We start from the raw sequence: 26524 nt of genomic DNA on the forward strand, positions 1-26524 counted from the left end.
GAGAGACACTTGTCAAGCAGCAGCGCTCCAAGACCGCTCCAGTTTATCTACATTACTACGTCACCGTGCACAGTTTGTCTTCTCTGAAGCACAATTCAGTTATATAATAAGTAACTTCCTATGCTCATTACATCAAAGCATGGCCAACCTCATTCATGGTACAGGGACTTGTCCAAGGCATGTTTTGAGTGGGGGTGGTGGTCGAAAAAAAATGGCCTCTTCTGCCTCACAGAGGAAGACCACCGACAACCTCATCAAAAGCTCTTTTGAGATTGATTGTTTTCATTACACTTTAGTACAATATATTCGAAAAAAAAAAAACAACCCAAAAAACACACGTGCTGCTGCAAGGTACGAAACCAGACGTGAAATGTTTTCATATTATTTGACAGGACTCACGTTAAGCTGATACAAGTACAACACGGTTGAATTTACCTGAATTATTGCCGTGGAAAAAAAAGAACACGTATCGCCTCGACCTCGGGTCACTTGCTGTCTCACACGTTGTAAAGCGAGAGGCAGCGAAAGTTGATTTCACTTTCCGTTCAAAACACTCTGAAAAGCTCGAGATGCACTTATAAGTTTGAAGCTAGCGTTTGTAGCCCGTACCGAACAAAACAAAACAAAACACAAAACACAAAACAAGCCTTCCTTCCGTCAGGGGTGGAGAAACCAACACGAACCAACAAAAAAAAAAAAATGTTGAGAATAACTCACTTTTCCATGAAGTACTTCCAGTTGAACGTTAAAACAAAAACAAAAAAACAACAAAAAATAGCCCCGGAGCTACTGTTATCACCGAGTCATTAGTTACACCGACCAACTGATGATACCGAGCAGCGGCTTGAAAAACGGTCGGTCCGTGACTGTGAACCGTGTACCGGCCATGTGAAAGGTTGTCAAAAATCCTCGGGCGAAATAAACGACACTGGGTCTTGTTTTTAAAAAAATAAATAAATAAAATTAAAAAAAATTAAATTAAATTAAATTTAAAAGACAAACTGACCGCAACGAGGAGTCCACACGGTCCGGAGTAGAGACGGACTTCCCCCCCCCCCCTCGAGCCTCGTCATTCCGGCATCCTCCTCTCGGTCGCTTCCATGTGGGCGGAGCCTGCGGATGTCACCTGGGTCTCAAAGGGTGACTCCGCAACTTTGTTTCTCTGACTGTGAGTATGACTTCAATTCGTTTTTAGGAGCCGATGTATTTATTATTTAAATAGTAGCTTCGTCCACTGAAAGCAACATCTTGTAAACCACAGCCTCTCACGTCAGCCGCTGATGTGACGTCAGACTGTAATAAACCATAAACTGGGCAGAGTTGTGTCAAATCTGTGCACTGAGAACTCATTAACCACAAAGCTCCAATTAGCGATGGAAGAACTATGTAGGTAATTTACTTAAGTAAAAGTCCTGATACCACACTGTAAAAATACTTTACTACAAGTTGAAGTCCGGCACTCAGAACCTTAAGTAAAAAGTCCGTGAGTAGCAAAATCCATGTGCATTTCTGTGCTGTATTCATTTGAGGTAATGCTTATTGTAATTGCTTTATGTTCTGTTGGTTAATTTAATCTACAACAATGTATCATATTCAATAAGATCATGTCTGTAAAGTTTCTGCTCTGTAATAACCACGTAGTCTATCTCTAAAAAGTCAACAAGCTGAGAAAAACAACACGTTTTCCAGCGAATCTAACAGGGTTTTAAAAACTGTTTAAAAGATCATCTAATCCTTCAGTTTATCATAGGTTTCACTGGACAGCAAAGGGTATAAGAAACTGTTATCTTAAAAGTGCATTTCCTAAAGAAACTGTGTGAATGCTGCTGCTTGTTGCATCCTGCTTGGGAAGTAGAAAAGTCTGTTGTCCCTGAAAGCTGCAATCAAAGCTGTAATCACGTCTGCAAAATGTATGTTTTAGAATAACTCTTTTATTTTTAGGGCCCAAAAGTCATGCTATAGCATGTCGTCCAAAATGTGATATAAAAGTCATACTATAGCACGTCGTCCAAAAAGTGACCCAAAAATGACTTTTAGGTCACTTTTTGCTGTCGTATGACTTTTTTCATAATTTGGATGACATGTATAGTATGATTTAAAAAAAATAATAATAATAATAACAAAGGGGGGAATTAAACCCCTAATCTTTTAGCTGAAAGGCAAGAATGCTAACCACTGCACTACCAATCTTCACAGGCAAAAGTCCGCATTATGACAAATCTTTGGCTCACTCCATCCTATAACTCCACCATCCACAAATATTCATTCAAATGCGACCAAAATTGCCGCAGACATTCTTTGGAAAGTAGATGTTTTCAAGGGGGGTCTGCAGTGATATTAAATATCTTCCTGTAATGTGTAGTACTTTTTAAATTTCTCCAAACGTTTCAACTTCACTAAAAGTTGAATCACCATCAACAGGCCAAGGTGGAATTTGAACAATCAATAGCAACCTTGGTGAAGTAGAATCTTTTACCTGTTGAGTTAATCAGACTGTCGGTTGAATCGATGGAGGCTCTGAGTGAACAACGTGAAACTCGTTCTCCTGCCGTGACTCATCCTCCGGCGCCGAAGATAGTCCAGCGGTCTGCGGCGCCGACATGGTTCATGGAGTGCGAATCCCTCCAAAGGTAAGCCACGTGGTTCACGGGGGCTAAGTCCCCTTAAGGCAAATCTCTCTAAGGATAAGCCACACAGGTTCGGGTTTGTACATGCAGTCATACTAATACCAAACCAAAGGTCAAAAACAATACAAAACTCAAACAAAAAAAAGTGTCCAATAGAGATGTTTTATTTATTTTTTTCATTGAGCAGTTGCCTCACAGTGAGAAGTAACTTGTTGCTGTTGTTTGTTTGGTTTTCTTGCTCTGAAGCAGCGTTTGTCCCTACTGGACAATCTTCAGCACTAAAGAACCTCCTGCAGCAAAGAGACTGAAGCAGTCCAGCTCTGGAGTTGTGCAGAGGAGGTAGAGGCAGAAGTAGGTTTATTCTGATGAGGATTTACTTCATTTGTAGTTGCTGGTGGAAAGAGTCAAAAGGGCTGTTTTCTGCTGGAACAGGGAGATCACACCCGACCGCAGGTGCAGCTTCACCGTGTTTCAACTGTTAGTGGAGTTGTCTTAGCCGTGAAAGATGATTCTCCTGCAAAGTCAAGAGTGATGTTTCAGATCCTGTGCACTGTTGACAGTGAAAGCTTGTAATTTACCACACAAAAGAAAAAGAGTAGCGTTAACCTGGTGCTGAACTTAAATATGATATACTTTCCATTACAATATGATCTCACTCAGCACTTTACGAGGAACATCTGTGCAATCTAATGCAATTCGATACAACACATAGTGCCATGAAGTCCACTCATGCTTTTTCACAATTTCAGAAGACATGTTCCTTATATTTTGCTCCCCTCATCTATGCACAGGTGTTCCTCTGTGAGTATAGTTACCTATATCCACACATAATAGCAGCTGTTGTAATGAGAATAATGAAACTCATCACTTGTGTTTTAATTTCATGCCACCATAGCATGGCTTACGATAATGTTTGGAGTTACATTCATTTATTCTGGTTTTACAGTTAGTCTAATCTCACATTTCTATATAATCTGCCTAATCTGCCCCTAGATTTGGGGACAGATTAGCCCACCATGGGACCCGTCAGAAAGAATAATCTGTGGGCCCTTACTGAAACCATTTAATGTAGTCTTTATTATGTCTATTTTGACAGAGGGTTCAAGAGAAGTGGTGAAGAATGGTAATAAAGGTGAATCTGTCTGAAGACTGTTATCATATTGGTTGTTATTGTGATTTTGTGGTATTGATTCCCATTTACAATAAATCCTATTAGCACAAAATGAAATACATTGTAATCAGGGGTCAGGTCATGCTTACTTTGCACAGTCAGCAATCTAACCAAGCTACACATTTTTTTCAAGCACATCTCTTTTATTATTTTCTGTTTTAATAATTCAAATTTTTTTTTGTATTGTGTTTTCTCCTCAATTTAATATTTAGTGGTTTCTCTGTGCAACAAGAGAAGTTTGCTCAGGGAGAGTTTTTCAAGCACGGGTTTATTAAATATTTTAGGAGTAAACTGAGTCAAAAAGCCAATTTAAAAACAAAAAAGCACACAAGTTATGGTCCTCATTCAAGAAGAAAAAAAACAAGCAAGCGATAAATTGTTTGATTTAAAGTGTATTTTGTGATTTAACCTGTAGTCCCACTGATTTTGTACCAGTCATATAGTGAAACTGTTATTGACTATTAAAACCACCAGAGAGCAGTCTTTTCCCTCTTATTCCCTTCAGCAGTTCGTATTTTCAGAGGTCTGCACACACTCATTCTCCTTTGATATATATATAAAGCAAGTTTCAGTGCAAGAAAGACAGAGAGAAAGTGAAGAGTGAGAAGAAGTGTGACCATATGTTCTCTCTGGCTCGTAAATCTTTCTGTGGACCAGTGCCAACTTCAATGAAAACCACTCCACTTCTCAAAGTACTCATCCTCTCACTCTCAGCCCTTCCGTGTATCAGCTAACTTGCACAATGCCTTGAAACTAACACTGAGGTCAGATACCTGTCCACTCAGCTGCAATCAACAGGGAGCTACTCTGAATGAAAGAAAGTTAGAGCGATAAGGAACAGCTGGGAGGAGGGGGTAGATGAGGCCAAAATAGAAAAGAAAAAATATATCGGTGGATCAAATGCAAAGAAAAAGTAAAGACTGGCTGTAAAAAGTATACACCCTCACAGGAGGCGGTGAGACGGGGAGAAAAAAAAGGATCTGGCAACAAGGAAAAGAAGGAGAACACTAACAGGGGAATAACAACAGAAGAAAGGAGTGACAGAGGCCCTGGTAAGATTTTTTTTTTTCAAGCAGTCATGAGGGGGGATAGAAAATGACTTGGTAGACTGTAATAAGTTCCTCAACTGAATGTGCTCTCTGTGTAATTCAACCCTCTGTTTCCTCTGCCATAGAAAATGATTTTCTTTGGTTTTCTTGAGACTCAATGAGCTGCATTGTTTCTAGCTATATTATCGGAATGACTGGAAGAAGAGTAATAGTCAGAAAATTACACTACACTAAGAATGAGAAACATGCATCTATAAACAGAGCATGATCAGGGTAGATTGATACTTTTTCAGCAGTAATTCTTTTCATCTGACTTCAACACAAATTGTGTCGATAAGAAATGGTAATGAGGAGGGATGCTGCTGCTGCTGGAAATTGAGCAAATATTAATGATTTTTCTTTAAAATTGCAACCATTGTTTTGCTTGCTGGATCACAGAAATTTACTCCAAAATGTTATTCCTGCAATAAAATATGTCAATTTCTTCTTGAAGCCCTGTGAATGTCTCAAAGATGAACCTGAGCTTGCAGTTTGCCTCGTTTCTGTTCCTGATTCTTCAAAGCAATACGGCCACGGTGAGTCGAACTTTGTCAGTGAATTGTGATTTATTTATTTTTTATGACCATGTTGCAACCATGAAAAGGTAGTAAAAGATCATTATTATTTGATGTTGTAGTCATCAGGATTGTGTTGCAGTAGGTGTTACAATAGTAGTTCCTTACTTATGGAAATGTGGCTTCAGTATTTGGGGTCACCTGTTTCCTATTTGATCTGGAAGACTTCGGGGGCAGATGTGGACCTGGCACAGACTACAAAGTTTCTGGAAATTTAAGTTTGAAATTGAGGCGTATGAGGTAGAATACATAACATTTTCATAGTGGTTCCATATGATGGTTTTTATTATTTAAAGATCGCTGACCTCCAAAAAAAGTAAATTTTTTGATGACTCAGATTAGAAATGGATAATAATTACAATCAAAGATGAGTTTATACCTGAGTTTACTGCATGGCTCTGATGCCTATGGAATGACATAAAAACATATGATCCTTTCATCCATATGTGTGTGTGTGTGTGCGTGCGTGCGTGCGTGCGTGCATGCGTGTGTGGTTTAGGGAGGCAGAGCTCAGCGCAGACAGAGACAAGCCGAGGAGAGCCTGAGACCATACTTTGGCAGAGTAGAGCCAGGTAAGAATTTACAGTAGAGAAATGTCATGTTAGTTACATATCTCTTATAGACAGAGCGAGTTTTATTTAAGAGTATTTTGTCTAAGTTGTAAGAATGTAAAAAAAAAAAAAAGGTAACATTTTTTTTTCACTAACAAGTGGTGAAAATATGTTTTAAATGATTTGCATAGCCTGTTAACAATCAGGCCACCATTCAGAATTGGCAGGGACAGCTTTAAATCAAAAAGTCACATCACAAGAACATGCATTCTATTTGCAACCAGAAATCATTTATGTCAACATTTATTTTGAAAATAATGTGCAGAAAATTATCCATATAGTTATTATCGTTACATGATTTTGCAGATTTCAACAGTAAATTAAATGGAAGATTTGATGATTTAACACAACAGACCCAGACTGATAGTTGCCAAGGAGAATTTAACCATAATGTTTTTGTAAATTCAAGATAAATGTTTTCATCACTGACATACTGTCACTGACAGTCTGTGTTCAGACTATGATCAGTAATTTCTAAACACAATTTCAAGGATCCGCCTCTAACGCTGTGAATGTCTTTCCAATTTGGGTGCACATTGTGGCATTTTGGACCAAACGTTGCACACACAACGATGGCTAAAAAACTGTCATTCATTCATTCATTCAGTGTCCTGCCATCATTGTATTTTCTTTTCAATAAGTTCTTTCCTGTTTCAGAGAAGCTTTGTGAGCTGCTGAAATGTCATAGTCCAATGGGATCCTGGTGCCAGGTAGTTCAAGACAATGGAATCCAGGTCCCAAAATGTGTTTGTCCTCAGTCCTGTCCACGGTAAAAAAAAAAAAAAAAGAAAAAAAAAAGAATCCTCATGCCATTTATACCAACCTATATTTAGATTTGTAAAACCTACTCAGATTATATTTTTTTTAAATGTAGATTTTGGAATAAAATCATAAAGTAAAGCAGTTTATTTGCACAAATGATGCATCCTCACACACTGTTTTGTGGGCACTGGCCCGTGCCACCAGGCAGAGGGCACCAGTGTGCAGTGTTCTGGGAAAGACCTACGGGAATGAGTGTTTGCTTCACAAAGAAGCTTGCAGAAAGAGACGCCGCACCGGACTGGCTCACACAGGACCCTGTCTGGGTAAACACACACGGCATTAAGTATTACACACAATTTCCACTGTGCACTGCAGCCTTATAAAATCAGCTGTGTTATCTCTCCTGAGCAGTCCCCAAGGCTAAATGCACTGAGGAGGAGTTAGGCCAGTTTCCATATCGTCTCCTGGACTGGTTTCTGCTCTTGAGTCGTATGGGGGAGTCCTACGCACCTGCCGCCCCGCCCCAGAGCTGCCTCGGTCACGCCCAGAGGACGCAGCTGGCACAGGTAGCTCACACTTCACGCTTGAAGGGAGCCTGAGCAGCAGACTGAAAGAAGATAGGATAATTGTGATGTAGTAAACATGATTCATGACTATGATGACCTCAGCTTATGATGATGCAAATAAAATCCATATCCACAACAAAATGTGATGCTGAAGAAACTATAGCTGGAAGAGTAATATACCAAGGAATCACTTTCACTCCCAGTGGAACCAAACACTGGACATAAAGTTGTTTTTTCGCACCAGACACCATCACCATGCTAGTGTACAAACTATCCGTCACGGACCGTCTCGTGACTGATCGATGTTAACAACCGACTGTAAGTGGCAAGTTCTTGTGTTGCCTGCGGTGTGGTTGTCCACAGGCTGAGACGGGGGCTCTTAAGAACAACGTGTATAAATAGGATTTGGTCGATAATCACTAAATTATTCAATAAGATGGTGAATGGAGGGATAACTTAATATCCTTTCACCAGCCACCTTGACCTCCTGGCCTCAAATGAATTAACTGACATTGTGTGCACTATTTTGATGATACTGATATGCCGTTTTTTAGAATAGTGATACTTCATACATTTCCAAGGCAATATGTGAAATCCAGCAAGATTCTGCATTTTATATTTGCGTAATACTAATTTGAGGATAAAAAGAAACAGAACTGCAGTTAGGAAGCAAGCTGGCAGCCGTGGAAGTCTTTTCATAGGCACAACACCAACATGTTGATTGAAGCTGGTGTGTTTCTCGTGCTCATCAGTTTAGCCTGGTAGCACTAAACACAATGTACAAATATAAACCAAAGTATTGAACACATTTTGACCTGATAATGGTGCAACATGAAAAGTTTAATTTAATTAAGAATCATCCTATATTTGTCGAGATACTTCAGTTTGGACCAAAGTGGGGGGGACAGACTCACCGTGTCATCCCTATAGCCAACCTGCTAACATGGCTAACCAATTTATTGCTGTATGTATTAAAAAGCAACAGTGCAAACAATAGTAAGTGGAACAGTATGCTGCTTTTCCACCAATATTTCTCTTTCTGTCTCTCTTTTCAGCAAAGATTTACCTTGTTGGACAAGAACAAAGACGACCAGTTGAGCCGCAGGGACCTGAGGAAGCTGCGTTATAAGAGGATGCCTCTGGAGCACTGTGCTACACCGTTCTTTCAGTCAGTCCCACCTCCACCAACTCATCTCACCAGGCTGCTAGACTTCCTAACTGAGAAAATCAGAAGCACATACTCATAGCTCATGACCTTGAATCTTTTAAGTTGCATCTATGTATGCAAATACAGCCGCAACAAAACATCTTTGGTTACTTGGCCTGTTTGATAAGTAGATTAAAATCTTACAGTGAATGACTTGTAAAGACCAGTTGCTCACACTGTTCATGTCAGCATCACCTCGTGTCACACAGAGCTTCACAATGTAAACCTTCTGTCTGTTGCAATATGTCATTTTTCAGATACTTACTGCAGCACCAAGGGTTAAAAAAAGTCACACCACGATGCTTTTCGCCCCCGCTCCCACCGAACTGCACCTCCCACCATGCTGTTCTCTCTGCACGCCATTTATCCATCCATCCTCCATGCCAATCCACTCTTCCTGTGTCCTTCTTCCTACCGATCTCATGACCACACCATCTTTCCATAATCTAACTCCTCCTCCATGCATTTTTCCAACCATCTTTAATGCATTTCATACTTTCCTTTCATCTTTCCTACAAATAGATTCGTCCCCCGCCTCCCTGTCTGTCAGCCCCTCCTTCGATTTTCCCTCTTCTCTTCTTCCATTCTTTCATCCCTCCATTTCTCCTTTTTTTTCCCCCTCTACCGTCCATACTCCCACCCAACCCCCCTTTTTTCTCTGCCAGTCTTCAATGACAGGTTTTGTGGGAGCAGGGCTGCCTGTGTCAATGTCAAGCCATTCGCAGCAATGATAATGTTTATTACCCACTGTGTCTCCCGCTGCCCATGGATTAACACAAATTGAAGGAGTACCCTTCAGAGATAACGCCGCACAGTGAACTGAAAGAGAATGGCAGCTGAAGAGCCCCAGTGCAGCTCCTTTCATACCGATGGATGTATCTTTAAACCAAATCTGTGTCTCCAAACAAACCTGACACTTTGTGTTTGCATGTAACAGGTGCATGCATGTGAGTGATTGCAGGCGTTTCTGCAATTCCTCTGTTGTCTGCAGGTGCCGTGTTATCAGGCCACCGTGTGTGATACTGCGCTGTGTTTGCAGGTCATGTGATCTGAACAGGAACAGGAAGGTGACCCTTCGGGAGTGGACAACCTGTCTGGTGGATCGCTCTGAGGCCTGGTTCTACCAATTCATGTGTTAGTCACAACTTTTTTCCAAATTTGTTGCTATTCTTCGTGATCATAGTTAGAAACTGATAAAGGTTATAGATTTAATCTGAAAAATCAAAAGCTCGAATTAGAAGTTGTCTATTGAATTTTATGCATTTCAGGAGGGGTAAAGATGATTCATAATCATTCTAGAATTTTTTTTTTTGCTGTGAATTTTATCCTAGAATTACATCTAAGGTATGACTATTCTCTTAAATAAAATCACAGATTTTAAGGACTTATTTTAATATTAATCAACATTGCATTTTAATATATCATAATATTGCAGAAAAGATAGAGAAAGTTAGTGGACTGCCAATCATTTTTTTTTAAATTGCCAAATTAATACAGTGAAGGCCAAGATATGTCGATTTATATTATTCTCAAGGGGAATTAACCATGTTGATATTGTTAAGTCTGTTTCCAGACCCTATAAAGCTCCCCCGGGAGGACATTCACTGTCTGATATTAAAATGATTAAGACTTCACGATTCATCCTCAAACGTCTAGATCTGATGTTCTAATTTTAAATTTAAATATTAAAATTTAATATAGATTAGATTAATCAATAAAATCCCATTATTATAGCTTTTGAATACTGTTCACTTGAATTCTGTATCTGAATTAGTAACAAGATCAAATATGGGTTGAAATTGACTATTTGAAAACTAAAACAATAACAACAATTAGGTATTCAGTTTTGAGTGGTATTCAACTCCTTATGGACATTATTTTTAAGAATTTGTAATATTATTGACATTTTCTATTAAGTAAAGAACATTTCAGAGCTATTACTCTTGAAACAATTAATTTCATTTCCAAGTCAATAAAGCCAATTGTCCACGGTGCTTTTGATTTTTCTCACTTATTTTGCAGTCCGTTCATAACTAAGATGATTTGTTTTTTGTTGTATCCGCAGCAGTGAGAATGGGTTCCCGCAAGCTGTGTCCCACAATTAAAGACGATTACCTTTGACATGAAAAACAGCCAAGGACTCCTGCATCTCCTTTGCGTTGTACAGAACTCACATCATAATAGTTCCTTGGTTTAAAAGCTACGAGCCGGCATCCCTACACACTGCTCACCAATCTGTTTCACTGCTTGTGATATAGTGATTTATGGCATCATCAAATCTGAAAGTCTGCTGGTTGTCCTTTCACTGTGTGCTCAGATGGGACAATTAAATGTCTGGACAGACTGACTGCCAGTTACATGAATTGTTAATTGTTTTTTTTTTGCTGACATTTGTACAATTGTGTTGTAAAAGAGCAGAGACAATATTGAAACCAAATTACATGGCGTGCTTTAAATGACCAATTAAGAAGGCAGGACGACAGCAGAGCAGACAGACGTGATGTACAGAGAAAGACAAGCTAGATGGGAAACAAAGATACGAGGGGAAGAAACGCTTAGTGTGAGATGACGTGACCGAGGAGAAGACAAAGAGATAATAAAGGGGGCGAAGTGGAGAAGTAGCGAAAAGTGTCGTAATGCAATGGAGGAGGGCGAAGGAAGAAAAGGAGGGAAGCAAAGTGACTGAAGGAAGGAGGGAGAGGTACAAAGTGTGTTTGTGAAAGATGGGAGGAGGTAATGCACTGTAAATGGGAGTTGAGAGTAATGGAGTAATGCATAAAAAATGGATCAGAAATGAGGGAAAGACTGAAAACGGAGAGTGAGGGGGGGAGGGACGGCTGAGAATGCAGGAGGAACTGAGGAGACGCAAGAAAAAAGGTTTTGATGTTGCAAAACATTTTCTTTAAAGCCAGTTCTGTAAATAGCATCTGGGAGCATGATGCAGAATATTTGAAACACTTGACCTCAGTCAAGGTCAAAGAAAAATTGCATAATGCAAGCTCCGTGACTTTTTTGTGTAAACGTGCCATCTATTAAACAATACTAATCTAAAAACTCTTGTTGCATCTTGTTTGTTTGTTGCTGTCTTGCTGCTGTGCGTGAATTTGTGTGCAGTTGTACTTGTGCTGGAGCTTCCAGATCAATAGGAGGATGTGTGTGTGTGTGTGTGTGTGTGTGTGTGTGTCCTGTGGGCTCCTTGGTATGACTGGTTTCTCTGGACTAATTAGCCTTCAAATTTACCCTGCCTGAAGGATGAGGGGGAGCGAGAAAGACACTGGAAAGGAGATGAAGAAAGGGGGAGAGATTTCAGCCCTCAGATGCAGAATCAGTGCAGACGGGAGGCGAACCAGGACCGAGGACTGCTTGTTGTTGATGTTTTCCCCCCAAAAAATAAAAGCGCATCATCTTATTTATCAAAACAAGATGTTTTCATCCCATCAGATGTTCACTCCAAACTTTAGGGATGCAGTTTGCCGTAGCATGCAGAGAAGGGAAAACAAGTCTGAGCAGGGAGGAAGAAGGAGGCACGAAGAAAGAACAAAAGCAGAGAGATTAACTGCACTGAATAGAGGTGAAACTTTATTTGCTAATGATGAGTGACCTGCGGAACGGTTAGTTCTTGGTTTGAGCTAAAAAAAAAAAGAGAGAAAAAAAAGTCTGTGTACAGTCCATCCCCCCACTACTTCCACCAGTAAACATTTCTCCTCAATCTCCCCGTTCATCCCCAGGGACTAGTCCCTTTATCCAGAAAATAAATAAATAAAATGAGTTGTTGGGGCCACCCCTGGAGCTCCAGCATAGCCTACACACCTCCTCCTCCCCACTGTGCTCTCTTTGTGTATCCTCATACCCCCCTCCGCCCCTCCTCCTCTGTGCTAATAGATTCCCTCTCATTACCTCTGGACCACCATCTCCACCTCCTTCCATCCCCCCATTTCCAAACACAGAGAGGGCAGTTGTAGATTGACCCACCTAATCCTGCTTTACCTTCTCGTCACACACACCCACAAACACCCACTGTTCACCTCAATCACTACTGTCCTCACGCCTCCCGTCACTTCCCATTTGGATATTAGAGGGTGGGGGGGGGTGGGATATCAGTGTGCCACCCACCTCTCTAACCTTGTCCCCCCCCCCCCCCCCCCCTCCTCCTCCTCCTCTTCCTTCTCCTCCTCTTCTTCCTTTGGGTGCTGATCAGTGATCTGATCTGTGATGGCTTGCTTGCATCTCTCACTTTCTCTCTCTCTCTCTCTCTCTCTCTCTCACACATTTCCACACACACACACACACACACACACACACACACACACACACACACACACACACACACACACACTCCCAAGGGACTCTAGCAGCACAGGAGCAGATGGGCGGCTGGTGATGACATGTTGTTAAAAATAAAGATTCCTGTTAACCCGTTGTCAGATTGCACACCCTCCCTCCCTCCCTCCTTCATGCCCACCCGCCCCCCCCGCCCCCACATCCCTACCCGCCCCCCCAAATTTCATCTCTTTCTGTCAATCTTCCGCCATAGTTTCTTTTCACACTGTCAGTCCCTCTTTCTTTCTTACTTTCTTTGCTTTTAGCCTGCGACTCCGTCCATGTAGAGCTGTTATTCAGTCACTGCTCAGCCAACTGAGTGTGGCACTGAAAGCTCGCAGCCCGAGACCCTCCGACCCCCAGAACATGATATTTAATACATGGCTGTCATAAAGACGGGCACCCTGCATTATGCATGGCTTGTAAGCACAAATAAATAATAGATGAAAGGGCCAGTTTTGCAGTTTCTTTTCATGCAATTATGCCAGATGAAATTTTTACTATGACTTTTTTTTTTCTGCGAATGGAGTTTGTCCTGTGACTGCATGTTGGTAAATTATTAAAAGTCCACACAAGCGAAGGAGGGTGTGTGTGGGGGGGGATCAAAAGAAATATTCAGGCCGGTCATGATGGCAGCGAAACAGAGAGAGGATGTGTGTGCAAGCTTGCAAGCGTGTGTCACCCAAGCCCGATCATCCTTTCCAGGTCTGACAGATGTCCGACAGATGTCTCAGGAAAACAGACTACAATGTGATTCTTGTATCAAATTCTCCTCCCCCTAAAAAAAAACAGCGTAAAAGTTGTTAGAACATAGCTCATACACGACGATGCATGTGAGCGGTAATCTCTCGAAGGTTAATCACCATCCAGTCTTCAAAAGCAGCCTCCATATCGTGCTCTGCCAGATTGTCGACTTTCAGAACTTCATAGGGACTGTAAAGTGGGCCAGCTAATGGAGAATGATACAGAGAAAAAGACTGGTGGCTTTGAAAGGGAGTCCAGTCGCAGCTGAGGGTCCTCACTCAAAAAAAAAAAAAAAAAAGACCAGTTGTGGCCACTGAAGTGATACATTTATTAATAGCGCTCATGTGCCACATTTTTTATTCTTGTTTGAAGTGATGTTGCAGGAAGAAAGAGGCAGCAAGAGACGAAGGGGGAGAGAGAAAGGGGGGTCTCTCTGGTACCAGCCTGCGGTCAGACAATATTCCCTCTGGGTGGAGTGGGTCCCATTCAGAGCGACCTCAATAGCCCTACACTGAAGTACCCAGTGAATGAGTGAGAAAAGGCCCCATCACGAAATGGAAAAGGGGGAGTTAGAACACAGTTCTTTCTATTTTCCTGATGATATTGATTAAAGAGCTCAGGAGAGAGTGCAGGCTACATGAGGCCCACCATTGTGTGGAGATGAGAGGGCTGGGTGGGGTTGGAGAGCCACTAATATGAAAGCCTCCAGTTCCCTAAGATCTACACTTGACCTGTAGGTGCAGGACAAGAAGCCTTCAATATGGCGGTCCAGACTTCACATTTGTCTGTCTGGTAGGGTTCCAGTTCATTAGGTCACATTCTGTAGACTGGATTACAGACTCCAGTGCACTAACTCCACTCACATAACATTCAGCTATGTGATTATTTTACTGAGGCAAAAGCAGCAGGTTTGATCAGTTGCATTATTAATAAAAATTAAAATAAAAAATTTAAAAAAAGGTTTGCTGTAAACTTGACTTTGCTGAAAAACATGGGGTTTTCTGTTTACTTTGTTTGGTTGTAGAAATGAATGGAAAGGCGCTTTTACAGGTTAGTCCAACAGTGTGTGCGTAAAACAAGATCCTTCACATCTTTCTTCCAGAGGCACAACTTTAAGTAAAAACGCAGCCTTCAACACAAATTCAGCACAGTGTGACGTCAGCGTCAAATTTCTTACAGCTAGACAGGCTCCACAAGAAATATCCTGACACATATGCTGCCTTCAAATGGAACGGATGAACTCGTGGTTGCGACATGGGAAGCCGTGTGCACGGTATGCTTCGAGTTCAGGTGATTAAGTCATGAGAAGACCATTGCTAGGCGACGGCATCATGGAGGAGCCCAGGAGGCGAACAATTTAGCGTGCTAGCATGCAGGTAGGGTAATGCAGGAAATGGGAAGGCACAATGACAGAGGGAGAAGATGAGCTCAGACATATTAAATCATAAAGAACAACTCTATGCAACTAAAATTCCTCAAATCAAAATTGTGCTGCGGTTTAACGTGTTCAGTAAGTGAGAAATTAAATACTGGGTAAAGATTTGATTTACTTTATCTTTGAAACTTTGAAATGCAAAAACTTGAACACTAAAAAAATGCTTTAAAAATTCATTAAAATTTGTATGAAATGGAGCCCCACAGAGATCAATTATCTACATTTGACAGTGATAACATATATTTTGTGATATAAATGATTAATAATGTCAAAGATCTGTATGTATGAGCTCTGCATAACATAAAATAATGTAGAAAAGAATATGATGCAATTCGTTGAGCAGTGATAAAAAGAAAGGATGTAAATGGATCCCCTTTTAATTTGATGTGTAATTTGATGTCTTCTAAAACAAAATCAAATGATGTCACCTAATTAAAATTACAGAAAAAAGAAAGTACCAAATTGTGCATATGTTTCCTCAGCACTGTTTGAGACATGTAAAAAGTCCAGTTTCACTCCGTTTAATGAACATTTAACTGCACACTAAATATTTGCATAAATCAATTAAGTATCTGATAGGCTGTTCTTCCATTGGACCCTGTTCATTTAGAGGCAGACTGAGCAGCTGAGTGAACAAGCGATAAGGGCACAAAGACAGTGTAACCTCTAACATGCTCTCTGGAATCGTCTGCTAATACAGATGTTATCAGAGCAGCCAGAGACCGACCGGTATGAATGCATTTAACTTTTACATCACCTCCCTTCTCCCTCACAACACAGTCTCTCTCTCTCTCTCTCTCTCATCACCACCCCCACTCAGCTCCCTCACTCTCAGATTGCACATACAGATACACAAACACACACAGTCACACATGAGCCCATTTGAATTGCAAGTGAGCTCTGTTCACTACCAGGAGGAGGTAAACAGAGCGAACAAGTGAAAAGAAGAGGAGAAGGAGGGAGTGTGTGTGGGGGGAGGTAGGGGGGTGAAAGTGAGAAAACGAGAAGAGGAGAGGGGGATACGAGCTCCACTGACCGGATGACATTCACAGAGTGTTTAGCAGGACAAGCCTCCACGTGTGAAGGACCGAGAGACAGAGGGAAAGAGTGAGGGGAGTGCCTGGGGAGCCTCGCATCCACACTGCACAGGGCGCAACGGAGCTGGGACAGCCCTGAAGGGACACCTGAGACACCTCCTGAAGTCGGGAGAGAGCGGAACCTCATGGGAGACGGAGTCAGTGGAACACCCGACAACAACCTGCTGTCGCTCCTCCTCTCCTCCTCCTCCTTCTCCTCTTCCTCCTCCTCCTCCTCCTCCTCCTCCATCCTCTCTCCCTCTCTCATTTGATCCCATCCCTCACTCCCTGCACCAGAGAGGGAGAGCGTGCACTGAGAGAAGGTAAGGGGGGGATGCATGTATGCATGTTGTCCTTGCAGAGCATGTGTGAGTACGTCAGCGTCTCAAATTTCAACTGGTTGTGTCAGTCAGCAACTTGTTTCTTTGAATCAGTTGTATTTTTTGTGTGGGAGTGGTCGTGAGCGGTCTCCGGAGGGTTTTTAAGACATATAGCAGAGACAGATGCAGGGCACTTTTTCTATGTGGCAGGATCGTCTTCATCTTCATCACATTTCTTTTTGCATGTTTAAAGGTTGTGGTCATCTGTCTTTTCTCTCGGACTACCAGCAATTTTCTAAGTATTTCCAAAGAAAAGTGTTACAGTGGAGAATGCGCAGAGATAAAGTGTTTATCAAGAAATGGCAAAATCCTGTATAAAAGTGTGTGAAAGAGAAATGATCGAGACAAGTAGCGCAAGACAGTGAAAGTAAGGAAAAACTGCAGAAGGGTTAATATATTCCAACGAACATGCAGCGAGGTAGAAAATCAGCCGTAAAATCCTATCAAGTTCCATAGTCACTGCTTGTTACCCCGCCATCATCCCGTCAACCCCCACTATCACGGGCCAGTCCTTTGCCCGTAGTAGTTTGAGGGGACAACGGATCCTGCAGGGACCACCCCATGCCATTTAATCTGTCCCTGCCCACAGATAACAGAAGGCAGATGGTCCTGCCAGAGTCCAGGGAGATAGAAGATAGCTAATACAATGTACAGACAGATAGCACACAGCACTCAAACTGTCCCTCTGAAACTGAGCCTGCATCAACTTCTATATAAGGGGGCCAAATGAAGTGAAAAAGCAGGGAGAGAAAAAAGGGCAGAGAGAGGAAGAGAAAGACAAACAGAGCAGGGCTCAAGTATCTTTAGTTAAAACCCCAAACAGAATCCAGAATGAATGCAGACAGTTGACAGTCTGGGATAAACATAATGGAAACAGGAAACTCATCTAAATGAAAAAAAAAAAAAAACTGAGAAGAGAGTGAGCGGGACCATCAAAGTCATGAGCTCCTGTGTCTAAAGGGGAGTGTGTATTTATTTATAGAGGGCGGTAGTTAAGTTCACTAAGCTCCCTCTCTCTGTAAGACCCAGCCTGTTTTGCCTTATGAAAATTCAATTGGCCATAATTTGCTGAGGAGCCGTATGCATATTTTATCAGCGGGTGCGTTTTGAAGAAACAAGCCCGCCAAGCTTTTTTTATGTCTTCATCTTTATCAAGATTGAATGAGGGGGAGTGTCAGAGGAGCTGTGAGGTTGTGCAGCCATCTGGTAATATGTGACACACTGGACATTAGACATGGGGGCTAAAGTAAACACCAATCAGCCGCATATGTCTGGCCAAAACACTGAAACAAATTCATTGCAATCTTGTTGCGCAGCACTAATGTTTTTTTTTTCCTCTGATTCCATCTCTTATTTACTTTCACTTCTTCTCCTCTCTCCATCTTCTTCCCTCTAATTACTCTGGGATCCAGCATCCTCCTCTTCTTGCTCTCCATTTCCACAGCCCTCCCTTCCTCAGCCTCCCCTTTCCTCTCCTCCCTTCTATTTTTTCAATCTGATTTTCTCCCACTGCATGTCTCTCAGTTAAAGCTTTATGGGTCGTTCGCTCCCGTCTTTCTTTGCAAGGATAATGAGCAGCCGCCTCTGTGCGACTTTGTAGCTGTGCGTCAGTGTGTGAGTTTGGATCTCGGAGCGTCCCGGGGCCCAAAAGACTCAGATGTGCCTTCTGTAGCTGCCTCCACGGTTCCACTGTGATTGTCATCTGATCTATAGGGTGCAGCACTGACATAATACACCTTGTTAGGGGGAGGTGGGGAGTGTGTTTTTGAAGACCGTGTGACTTTGAACAAATGTGTTTTCTCTGGAGAGAAAGAGGAACATTGAGACCTGTAATCATCTACTGCCACTAAACCGCAGCCCCACACACACACACAGCAGCACACCCACATATAAATATACACATAAAAAAGACAGCGTAACACTAATAAAGTGTGAGAGAAATAAAATAAAAGTCAGAGAGCCTTAAAAATGGGATACAAGTTCTTCTTGTTAGGCCTTAATCTATGCTGATTGGGTATGACTGCATCAGAGCGCCTCCAGGTGTTGTTTGTGTACTTCCTCTCCACATCAGCATGGCGTCACGTTCGCATGATAAAGTGTCTACTAATGAGAGATATTTGGAGAAGAGACCCATTTGAACCCTCCAAATAAAAATAGAAATGTAGATGTAAACGCATCGACTTCAGAGCGATATTAGCAACCCACTTCACACTTTGAAAAGTGGTGCGATGGGTGATTTTTTACACTGAGTGTCAAGCTGTGCTACACACACATCCCAGAGTAATATAGCATGGCAATTTCTTTTCGCCGGCATGAATAATTCTGTCTGAATAGGATAGGATGTTTCTTCATATCAATGAATCATCAGCCGCTACAGCTTTTTAGTGTCTGCGTGAATGGTACAGTAGGAATTCAACTAAACGTGTTTGAGTGCACCACCGTGTGTGTGTGTGTGTGTGTGTGTGTGTGTGTGTGTGTGTGTGTGTGTGTGTGTGTGTGTGTGTGTGTGTGTGTCACTGATGGGCTCTGATTGATGTTCTTGACCTTTCCACTGTGTTTTCACAGTCTGGGAGATATCCAAGACTTAGGGACTGAGGACAGTCAAAGAGTAAAAGACAAAGAAAACAAGACTCAATGATGGCACTTGGGTCCCTGTCCTGGTGTCTCGGTGCAGCCTTGGCACTGGTTTGTGGCCCCTCGTGGCCCCGGGTGCACTCAGCTCCGGCGCCTGAGAATGAGGTGCCACTTCGCTCAACTACATGGTTACCAGAAGGAACGATCACCTCTATAACACTCCCCAAAGGACGAACTCGCAGGTAACAGACGAGGTGTATTCATGTGGGGCAGTTATTGGTTGGCTGTGACAAGATTACTCCCAATATTAATTAATCCGTTCACTATTTGTTCAGGTAGTGATTTGATCGGTGGTGGAAAAGGTACTCCAACATTGACTTTGGCAATTTGTGGTATGAAAGATTTAAATTCTGACTTGTAATACCGCTTTGTATGCGAAGAGGCAATAGCGAATCACTGTCTGCCGTCGGTGCGGCTCTCAGAGTCTCAGCAGTTTAAAAAATATTCTTGACCTGCCGTCAGTTAAAAGTTGGCTTTTTTTTTTGGTGAGACCTTTACAGCAGTTTACATTATACCTTGCTTATTTCCATTATTAGAAGGGTCATAGCAGCAAACCTTTTTGTCAGTTTTGTAGATAGCTAGATGACAAGCCAATTGTCACATACAGCTATTTCAACTGTTCTGAAGTGCGTATCAACAAACAGCAAATTCAGCAAACAAATTATCACTGTCAGTTACCTTTACAGGCTATCGCTACATAGCCAACGTTAGCAGCTGTTTACTTACCAGTCTAGAAGAAATGTTGCGAGTTCCGCATCAAACTTCCCTCCTTTACTCATCGAGAGCTACCTCATACTCGTTTATTTGGTTTTTGAAGCAACGTGAATTCTTGAAATTTTAGTTCATTGAAGACCCATGATTAAATCTTACGGTCTGCTCACAAGATCTGTCCTTCGCACTTCAATAACATGTCACCAGCCATCCCCCAACCACCTTTTTAGAGACAGAGGCTGATTCCAGCACCACTATAGAGAGAGCACGAGGAAGTGGAGCCCATTTGGCTTGAACCCTACGCAACAGTGCCAGTGCTTGCTTTCTGTAAGTGGGAGCTGAAAATTGCAAAACGCGTCTCCCTGTGTGCTGCAGTCTGTCCACCAGTGCAGTCATGCAGAACCACACGGCAAATAATGGAGAGAAAACACCGATTCAGGAATTAATCACTCTATTAAATAAGCTACAAAGCGCCCTTGAGAATGACAGTGTCGCACATCTGTTGGGAAACAATCACCATCTGCACAGAATAATGAATAATTGTGTTTTTGCGGAAGGAGAACAAATATTTATCAAGAAAAAATAGTGCACTTACTACATTTCCATGAAGGGTAACTAACTGTAAAGAAATTTTATTAAAAAAAAACTTTGTAATTGAAAGACATAGACTTTCTCCATCTAGGTGTCTTTGTGGGGGTAAAAATATTAACATTGACCCAGGAGATAAAGGACAGTGATTGTTTGAATTAAAATATGAGCAGACCACCATAGCGTGAATGTTAAATGTCCTTAAACGGCATCTGAGCTGCCATCTAAATGTGCAAATCTATAATCCCACATGCAATAACACTGTCCTTAAAACATCTGATCCGGAAAAGGAACGTAATAGTTTTGATGCTAAGCACGCTCCCGGATTGTTCCAGCAAGCAGGCAGATACCAATCTGAAACTGTCCATGCAGCCTTATCATCTGATTCCCAGGTCACCCCTCTTGATCTACTATCAAATGACTGATCAGCATGTTGGCAAATAGAAACACAGCGACTGGCAAATGTCTGAAACAGCTGCAAAAAAATCAGAACCAGCCCAACTTATCTAAAAATCATCCAACAAAATGAAAGAATATTGCAGTGTGCACTGGAAGATATCTTGTCTTCTCATCTATCACCTTGCAGCTGAATGGAAACACGATGTAATCTTTTTGACATTCCCTCGTGAGGAATCCAACAACTTCTCGTGGTTATCTTTGGTGTTCGTCCACAGGTTATACTACACGCTGAAGAAGAAGGCTCCGGCGATGTCGGTGACCGTCAGCCCCTGTGACCTCCCCATCGAATGGAGCTTGGCTGCACGCACCCTGAAGGACAAACCTCTGAAAAGCCTCCAATGTGAGTGGACAGTAAGACCACAAACTGCACAAAGAGATACGACATCAAATCTCATCAGGGATTTAGTGAAGGGCAAAGACTCTAATCTTATTTAACTTTGTATTTGTATAAGTAAGGTTAGGACAGCTTTATGTCCATGATGTGTGGTATACGTCATAGTGAGGATGATTCAACTTACAGAAGATACACGGTTTTTTTTTAATGGTTTTGTATTACTTGTTTGTCTTTTAATGTTTCCAGCTGGTAGGTCAGGGCTTAAATTTACAACTACCTATATCTTATACCAACAAACTCATTTCTATCAAACAATCATTTCATTGCTGAAGCCTGAATGTATTTATGTATTTTGAAAAGTCTTTCTCAGGTAGATAAGACAGATATTTTAAAATTGTTTCAAGTTCAAACCATGTTAAGTGGCTCCCACTATCTCTGACAAGGACGGAGACAGTGAGTGTGCTCATATCTGGCTGTCACATTGTCATGAATTTCACCCGAGGCTTCGGATTTTTAAGTGTCATAATACACACAGAAAAGAGGCTGCTGAACACATTTTCAATTCAAGCACTGAACAAACAAAACATATCAGCGATATTTTGTGGCTAGCAAACCAAACTAAGGAAATAAACTCAGAGGATTAAACGGCAGCAGAGTTGCACAGTGAAGTCAGGATGATCAATGATCAAAGTGAAGCGAAGTCATCACATCTCCAGCCTCAGTGTTGTGTGAGCATTTTTCCAGGTTACTTAAACAAGCTTCTGTACATGTTAAAATAATATTATGAAGTTATAAAGTGACACATAAATCATTCAGACCGAGCTCATGCATGAGTCCCCATCGTCAGCCTGAATTATTCACTTTGATTCTGTGACATTTGGTCTCATTTGAGGAGCAATTTTTCGTCTCTGGGAGACGCGAACAGCGAAGACAAGTGGTGATTTTTTTTTTATTTGTTGCATTTATTTGCTTGCTGCGTCATTCAAGTGAAGAGTTTGTACATCAAAAGGAAAACAATTTGGGTGGGAACGCAAATCCTGGCATCCCCTTTTTTGAAGAGGCAGTTGACATTTGTTTGTTCATTTTATTAGGTGCTGAGGATTTTCTCCCTTTGGTGTGTTGAGTTATTGTTTTATACGGTTCACAGTGCCTGTACTTTTAAAAGTGAACAAGATATTGTAAACAAACAGGGTCATAATTTTGCTCATTGATTCATTCATAATTTTGATAAACCACAACGTGGCTTAACTTCAACTTCTTTAATGTCATTCCAGCGTCTGACATACAGACATACAGAAGGATCGAACTTAATAGCCAAAGAGCTAATATTTGTTTATCTTTGTCTATTTCAATTACCGAAGATATTACTTCTCACTGAATGGTAATACTTACTTAAAATTTCCTACATAAGTGGTTTCAGGAAAGCCAATCGAAATCCAAATAAATAAAGGAATAGCTGGACATTTTGGTCGAGCTTGAACTGGCCTAAAGACTAGAAGCAGCAGGAAACAGCTGGCCTGGCCTATATAGCAGCTTTGGAGCTAATTAGCAAACTGGATTTTGGAACCTGAGCCTAAAAACTATGGTTTTACACTGAGTTATTCACTGTAATTAGTTGGCTGCGCAGGTTGCCTGGTAACCTCCCCTGTTGACAAGAATCCAGGATGGTACAATAAGCTAACGACATACCTGGCACATGGATACGAGTTGGGTAATTCACGGCAGAAAAGGGAAAAACAGTTCATCCAAAATGCCAAATTAAGAGCCAGATATGAGATCATTTTGCCTCATATTTTATGATCCCTTCCAGACATATAAAGATATCCTACTTTGAACAATAAATTGTAAATCACGGGTCATTATTCTTTCTAATTTAGAAATCCAGAATCTATGAAAATGCACATTTTTTTATGGTTTCAAAAGTGCTTTTACTACAGTTGACGCAATATAGTGTCCTCCTTAACTAAAAGGTTAATTTTCAGTTTATGTGTACTTATGCATACTTTCAAGTTTCCGAATAACATGGATCATTTTTTTAGTCATATTTAAGGTGAGTACAGAGAAATGCACCCCCCCCCTCCCCCCCGTCAGCAAATAAAGGTGAAAACAGTTTCTAGTGTCAAAACTGTGAACATACCTCATTCTGCACTGTGAAAGTCAAACGTCCAAATCAAGTAACAATTAGCAAAAACATATTTCTGTGTGGGACTTTGATCACTTACTTGATTATAACTACGTCTCCAATTCTCTCCTCACAGGGAGCACCAAAAAGAGCACGCCTGAGGTGTGGTGGCGAGGCCCCGGGACTGAGGAGAAAATACACAGCTTCACTGGCAGCACAGTGGACACCTACAGGGGTCCTTCCTCCCCAGGTGCTTCCATCTACATCCTGAGGCTGCGCTCCAAGCAGCAGAACACCAGAGCCACAGTGTACCTCCATGAAGGCCCGGGGCCCTCAGGCACCTTCCCTCTGCTTCCAGCCGACCCGCGAGTTCACACGTTAGGCGTCGGCATGACAAGCGTCACCCTCAGCTGGGCGCCCAGTACCTCCATCGCCAGCCTCCCACACACGCAGAACAATTATGACTACTGTGTCCTCGTCAACTCTCAGCAAAACTACGCCAGCCTTTGTGCTGCGCAAGAGAGCATGAGGAAGGAGAAAGACCAGAACCAAGAAAAGAAGGAGCAAAGGAGGAGCGTGACGGTGTGGCCCATTTTGAAAGAGTGGTGGTGGCAGCAGTGGGACACTTTTCCTGAACCCCAGAGTCCGCCCTCTTCCCTCGCTGATGAGTACGCCGATCTGCAGTGCGTGTGTCAGGGGACGGAGAGCGTTTGCACCGTCTCTGAGCTCCTGCCTGATATACAGTATTACTTTGACGTCTTCGTGATCGACAGGCTGAATGGGACCAGTGTTGCGTACAAGGGGACGTTTGCTCGGACACATGAGGAGGGTCGACCTGCGATCACCACACTTAGAGAAGGGGAGCTGAGGTGGGTGACCTTCAACGACAGGGGCTCCAAGTCAGAGCAGTTCTTCAGTTTCCATCCTCGGGGTTGGCAGCAGAGCGGCCTCCTCACCTTGGTGAGCTGTGGTGGAGGTGAAAAGATCAAGGTCACCGTGTCGAGTAAAGGTCAGGTCCTGACCTCTCAGGCTGTGGGGGGAGATTTAGCGCACATTTGGCTCCAGGGAAGTCCTTCGTATCTCATCCACTTGGAGAGAGAAGGGACTACCACTGGCCAGACAGATCTAGCTCTAACGGGAGGTCTGATGGCTTCAGTCAAATTGCAGACCTCGTCAGCCTACCACCGCCAAGGGGTCCCGTCTCTGCCCTCCACCTTGCAGATAAAATCCTTCAACCGGTTGCGGGGCTGCAACAGTGTCACCCTGGCCTGGATGGGCACAGAGGAAAGAAGCCTCTACTGCGTGTACCGCAGAAAGATTGGAAACCGTGAGGCGGAGGCTGGGGGAGTGGCCGCTCTAACTGCACCCTGTCTGGGGCCAGAGTCCCGCTCGGACACCGAGAGAGTTCTCTGCAAGTATTTCCAAGAGCTAAATCCTCGACGGGCCGTCACCACGGCTGTGATCGGGGGCTTGGAACCAGGAATGGCCTACGTGTTTGATGTCTATCTAATGAGACGCTGGGGGATCCCTATCAAGTACGCCAGCAAGATGGTGAAGACCAGAAAGGAATGCTGAGCTGCCGCCCCCTAGAGGAGGTTTTAAAACTGTCCCAGTTTAGGGGACAACGCATCAGCCATGGACATGCTGTAAAGACTGACCGAGAGAACGAAGCCATTTGACTGTTGTGGAGAGACTGTTACCATAACAAGGGAATATTACGTCTGGAGGAGCAAGGGTTTTATTCAAACTCCACTTACACTATCAGTGCAAGCGGATGGAGAGCATATGAGAAGGATCTGCACACCAGCAAAAGTTCATAACATTTCCAATACAACTCTTGTGCTTTTGTCATTTTATTTTTCATTGTTGATCATGATAATGACGTGCCAGTTGTCCAAGTGCTTATTTCTGTGTCTGAGTACAAAGGACAGATGAGGTTTGTGATGACAGAGAGTCAATAGAAAAACAACAACAGAGACTGTGCCAAATATGCAACAGAAGCAGATGGGGCAATAATGAGTTAACATCTGAGACAGGGGGGTTTGCAGTGTGTATCTCCAGTGCTGCATATTGTACAGGCTTATAAACACAGATGGGCGCAATCTACAGAAACGAAGTTCAAAGTCTGTGTGTATCTTTGTGTTCTGCTTTCGCATGAAGCAGTGAAAAATACTTAGTGACTTGCCTCATTGTCTTTGATGTATTCTTGTGCTGCTTCAAACTCACCAATAAATACTAAGGTATCTGTACATTCTTGGTCGAATGATGGATGTATGTAAAGTGGACCATGAAATCCAATTTTCTTGGAACTAAATGTTTTTTAGATACCTTCTTCGTTTCCTGCAGTAGACGAGGCTTGTGACACACTAATTGGTTATATTTAAATCAAAGGAGATTAAGCGAGTGTATTTTGAAAAAGGCTGAAATAATTATCGGTAAACTTAAACAATTTTTTTAGACAGAACAGCTGTGGCTTAAAGAAGCCGTGCATTGTCAGGTTATAATTGTCCTGAAAGAAAAATGTGTCCCTTTGACTTTTAAGTAATTAATTAATTTCTTTTTACCCCAAGGCTGCCAAAGGTCGACCAAATATCACCTCAGAGTCTGTGTGACCAGAAGAGCCCTCCTCTTTCTCTTCCACCTCAACATCTTCACCATCCTCATTATCGACATCATCCAGATCTTCTGAATCTAATTTTCTTTCTTGTTTCTTAAAAAAACAAAAGAAAAGAGAGACAGTTTCAGTAGAGAGAGGAACAAGTGTCGGGCTGCAACTCATGATTTTTTTTTCTATTTTAGATTAATCTGACCAGACCAATCCAGACCAGTGTTTAGCAAAGCCCAAGGTGCAGTTTAAAATGTTTTGTTTGGTCCCCACCAACAATTCATATCCGGAACATATTTAGTTTATTATCAAGGAGGACTAAATGAACCAGAAACTATTCCCATCTAAGAGGCTGGAATCAGAAAAAAATACTCAAAACGATTAATCAGTTATCAAAATAGTTGCCAATAAACTTTGTCAATCAGCAAATCAATTAAGAAACTAATCTCTGCAGCTCTAAGATTTAAATTTAGTTACAGAAGTGTGAGTTTAAGGTTTATAATGACGTC

At 42.1% G+C, this 26524-nt stretch overlaps 3 protein-coding genes across 6 annotated transcripts in view; 2 read left to right on the forward strand and 1 right to left on the reverse strand.

Annotated features, from left to right (window-relative positions):
• ccser2a (coiled-coil serine-rich protein 2a) overlaps positions 1-1044 on the reverse strand; it is a 48220-nt gene extending 47176 nt beyond the window's left edge. For 3 of the 4 annotated variants that reach the window (XM_069144452.1, XM_069144455.1, XM_069144454.1), the window contains exon 1: positions 436-1044. The gene's annotated coding sequence lies outside the window, so the exon portion shown is untranslated. The remainder of the gene's footprint in view (positions 1-435) is intronic. The other variant, XM_069144453.1, reaches the window with a different exon arrangement.
• A 1556-nt stretch (positions 1045-2600) lies between these two features.
• Positions 2601-10828, forward strand: sparcl2 (SPARC-like 2). Its single transcript, XM_069144100.1, has 8 exons — positions 2601-2630; positions 5961-6033; positions 6730-6841; positions 7039-7157; positions 7246-7400; positions 8456-8568; positions 9647-9741; positions 10673-10828. Exons 1-8 carry the CDS (start codon positions 2601-2603, stop codon positions 10726-10728), a joined length of 753 nt encoding a protein of 250 aa, XP_069000201.1. The 3' UTR covers positions 10729-10828.
• A 5296-nt stretch (positions 10829-16124) lies between these two features.
• ndnfl (neuron-derived neurotrophic factor, like) lies at positions 16125-25659 on the forward strand. The gene is made up of 4 exons (XM_069144456.1): positions 16125-16505; positions 19128-19378; positions 21170-21294; positions 23547-25659. The coding sequence occupies exons 2-4, from the start codon at positions 19197-19199 to the stop codon at positions 24983-24985; spliced, it is 1746 nt and encodes a 581-aa protein (XP_069000557.1). The 5' UTR covers positions 16125-16505; positions 19128-19196; the 3' UTR covers positions 24986-25659.
• The last annotated feature ends 865 nt before the right edge of the window (positions 25660-26524 follow it).

Source organism: Embiotoca jacksoni, unplaced genomic scaffold (assembly GCF_022577435.1).
Source record: "Embiotoca jacksoni isolate LCO1_2020_lvr unplaced genomic scaffold, fEmbJac1.0.p SCAF_12, whole genome shotgun sequence".
NCBI lineage: Eukaryota > Metazoa > Chordata > Actinopteri > Embiotocidae > Embiotoca > Embiotoca jacksoni.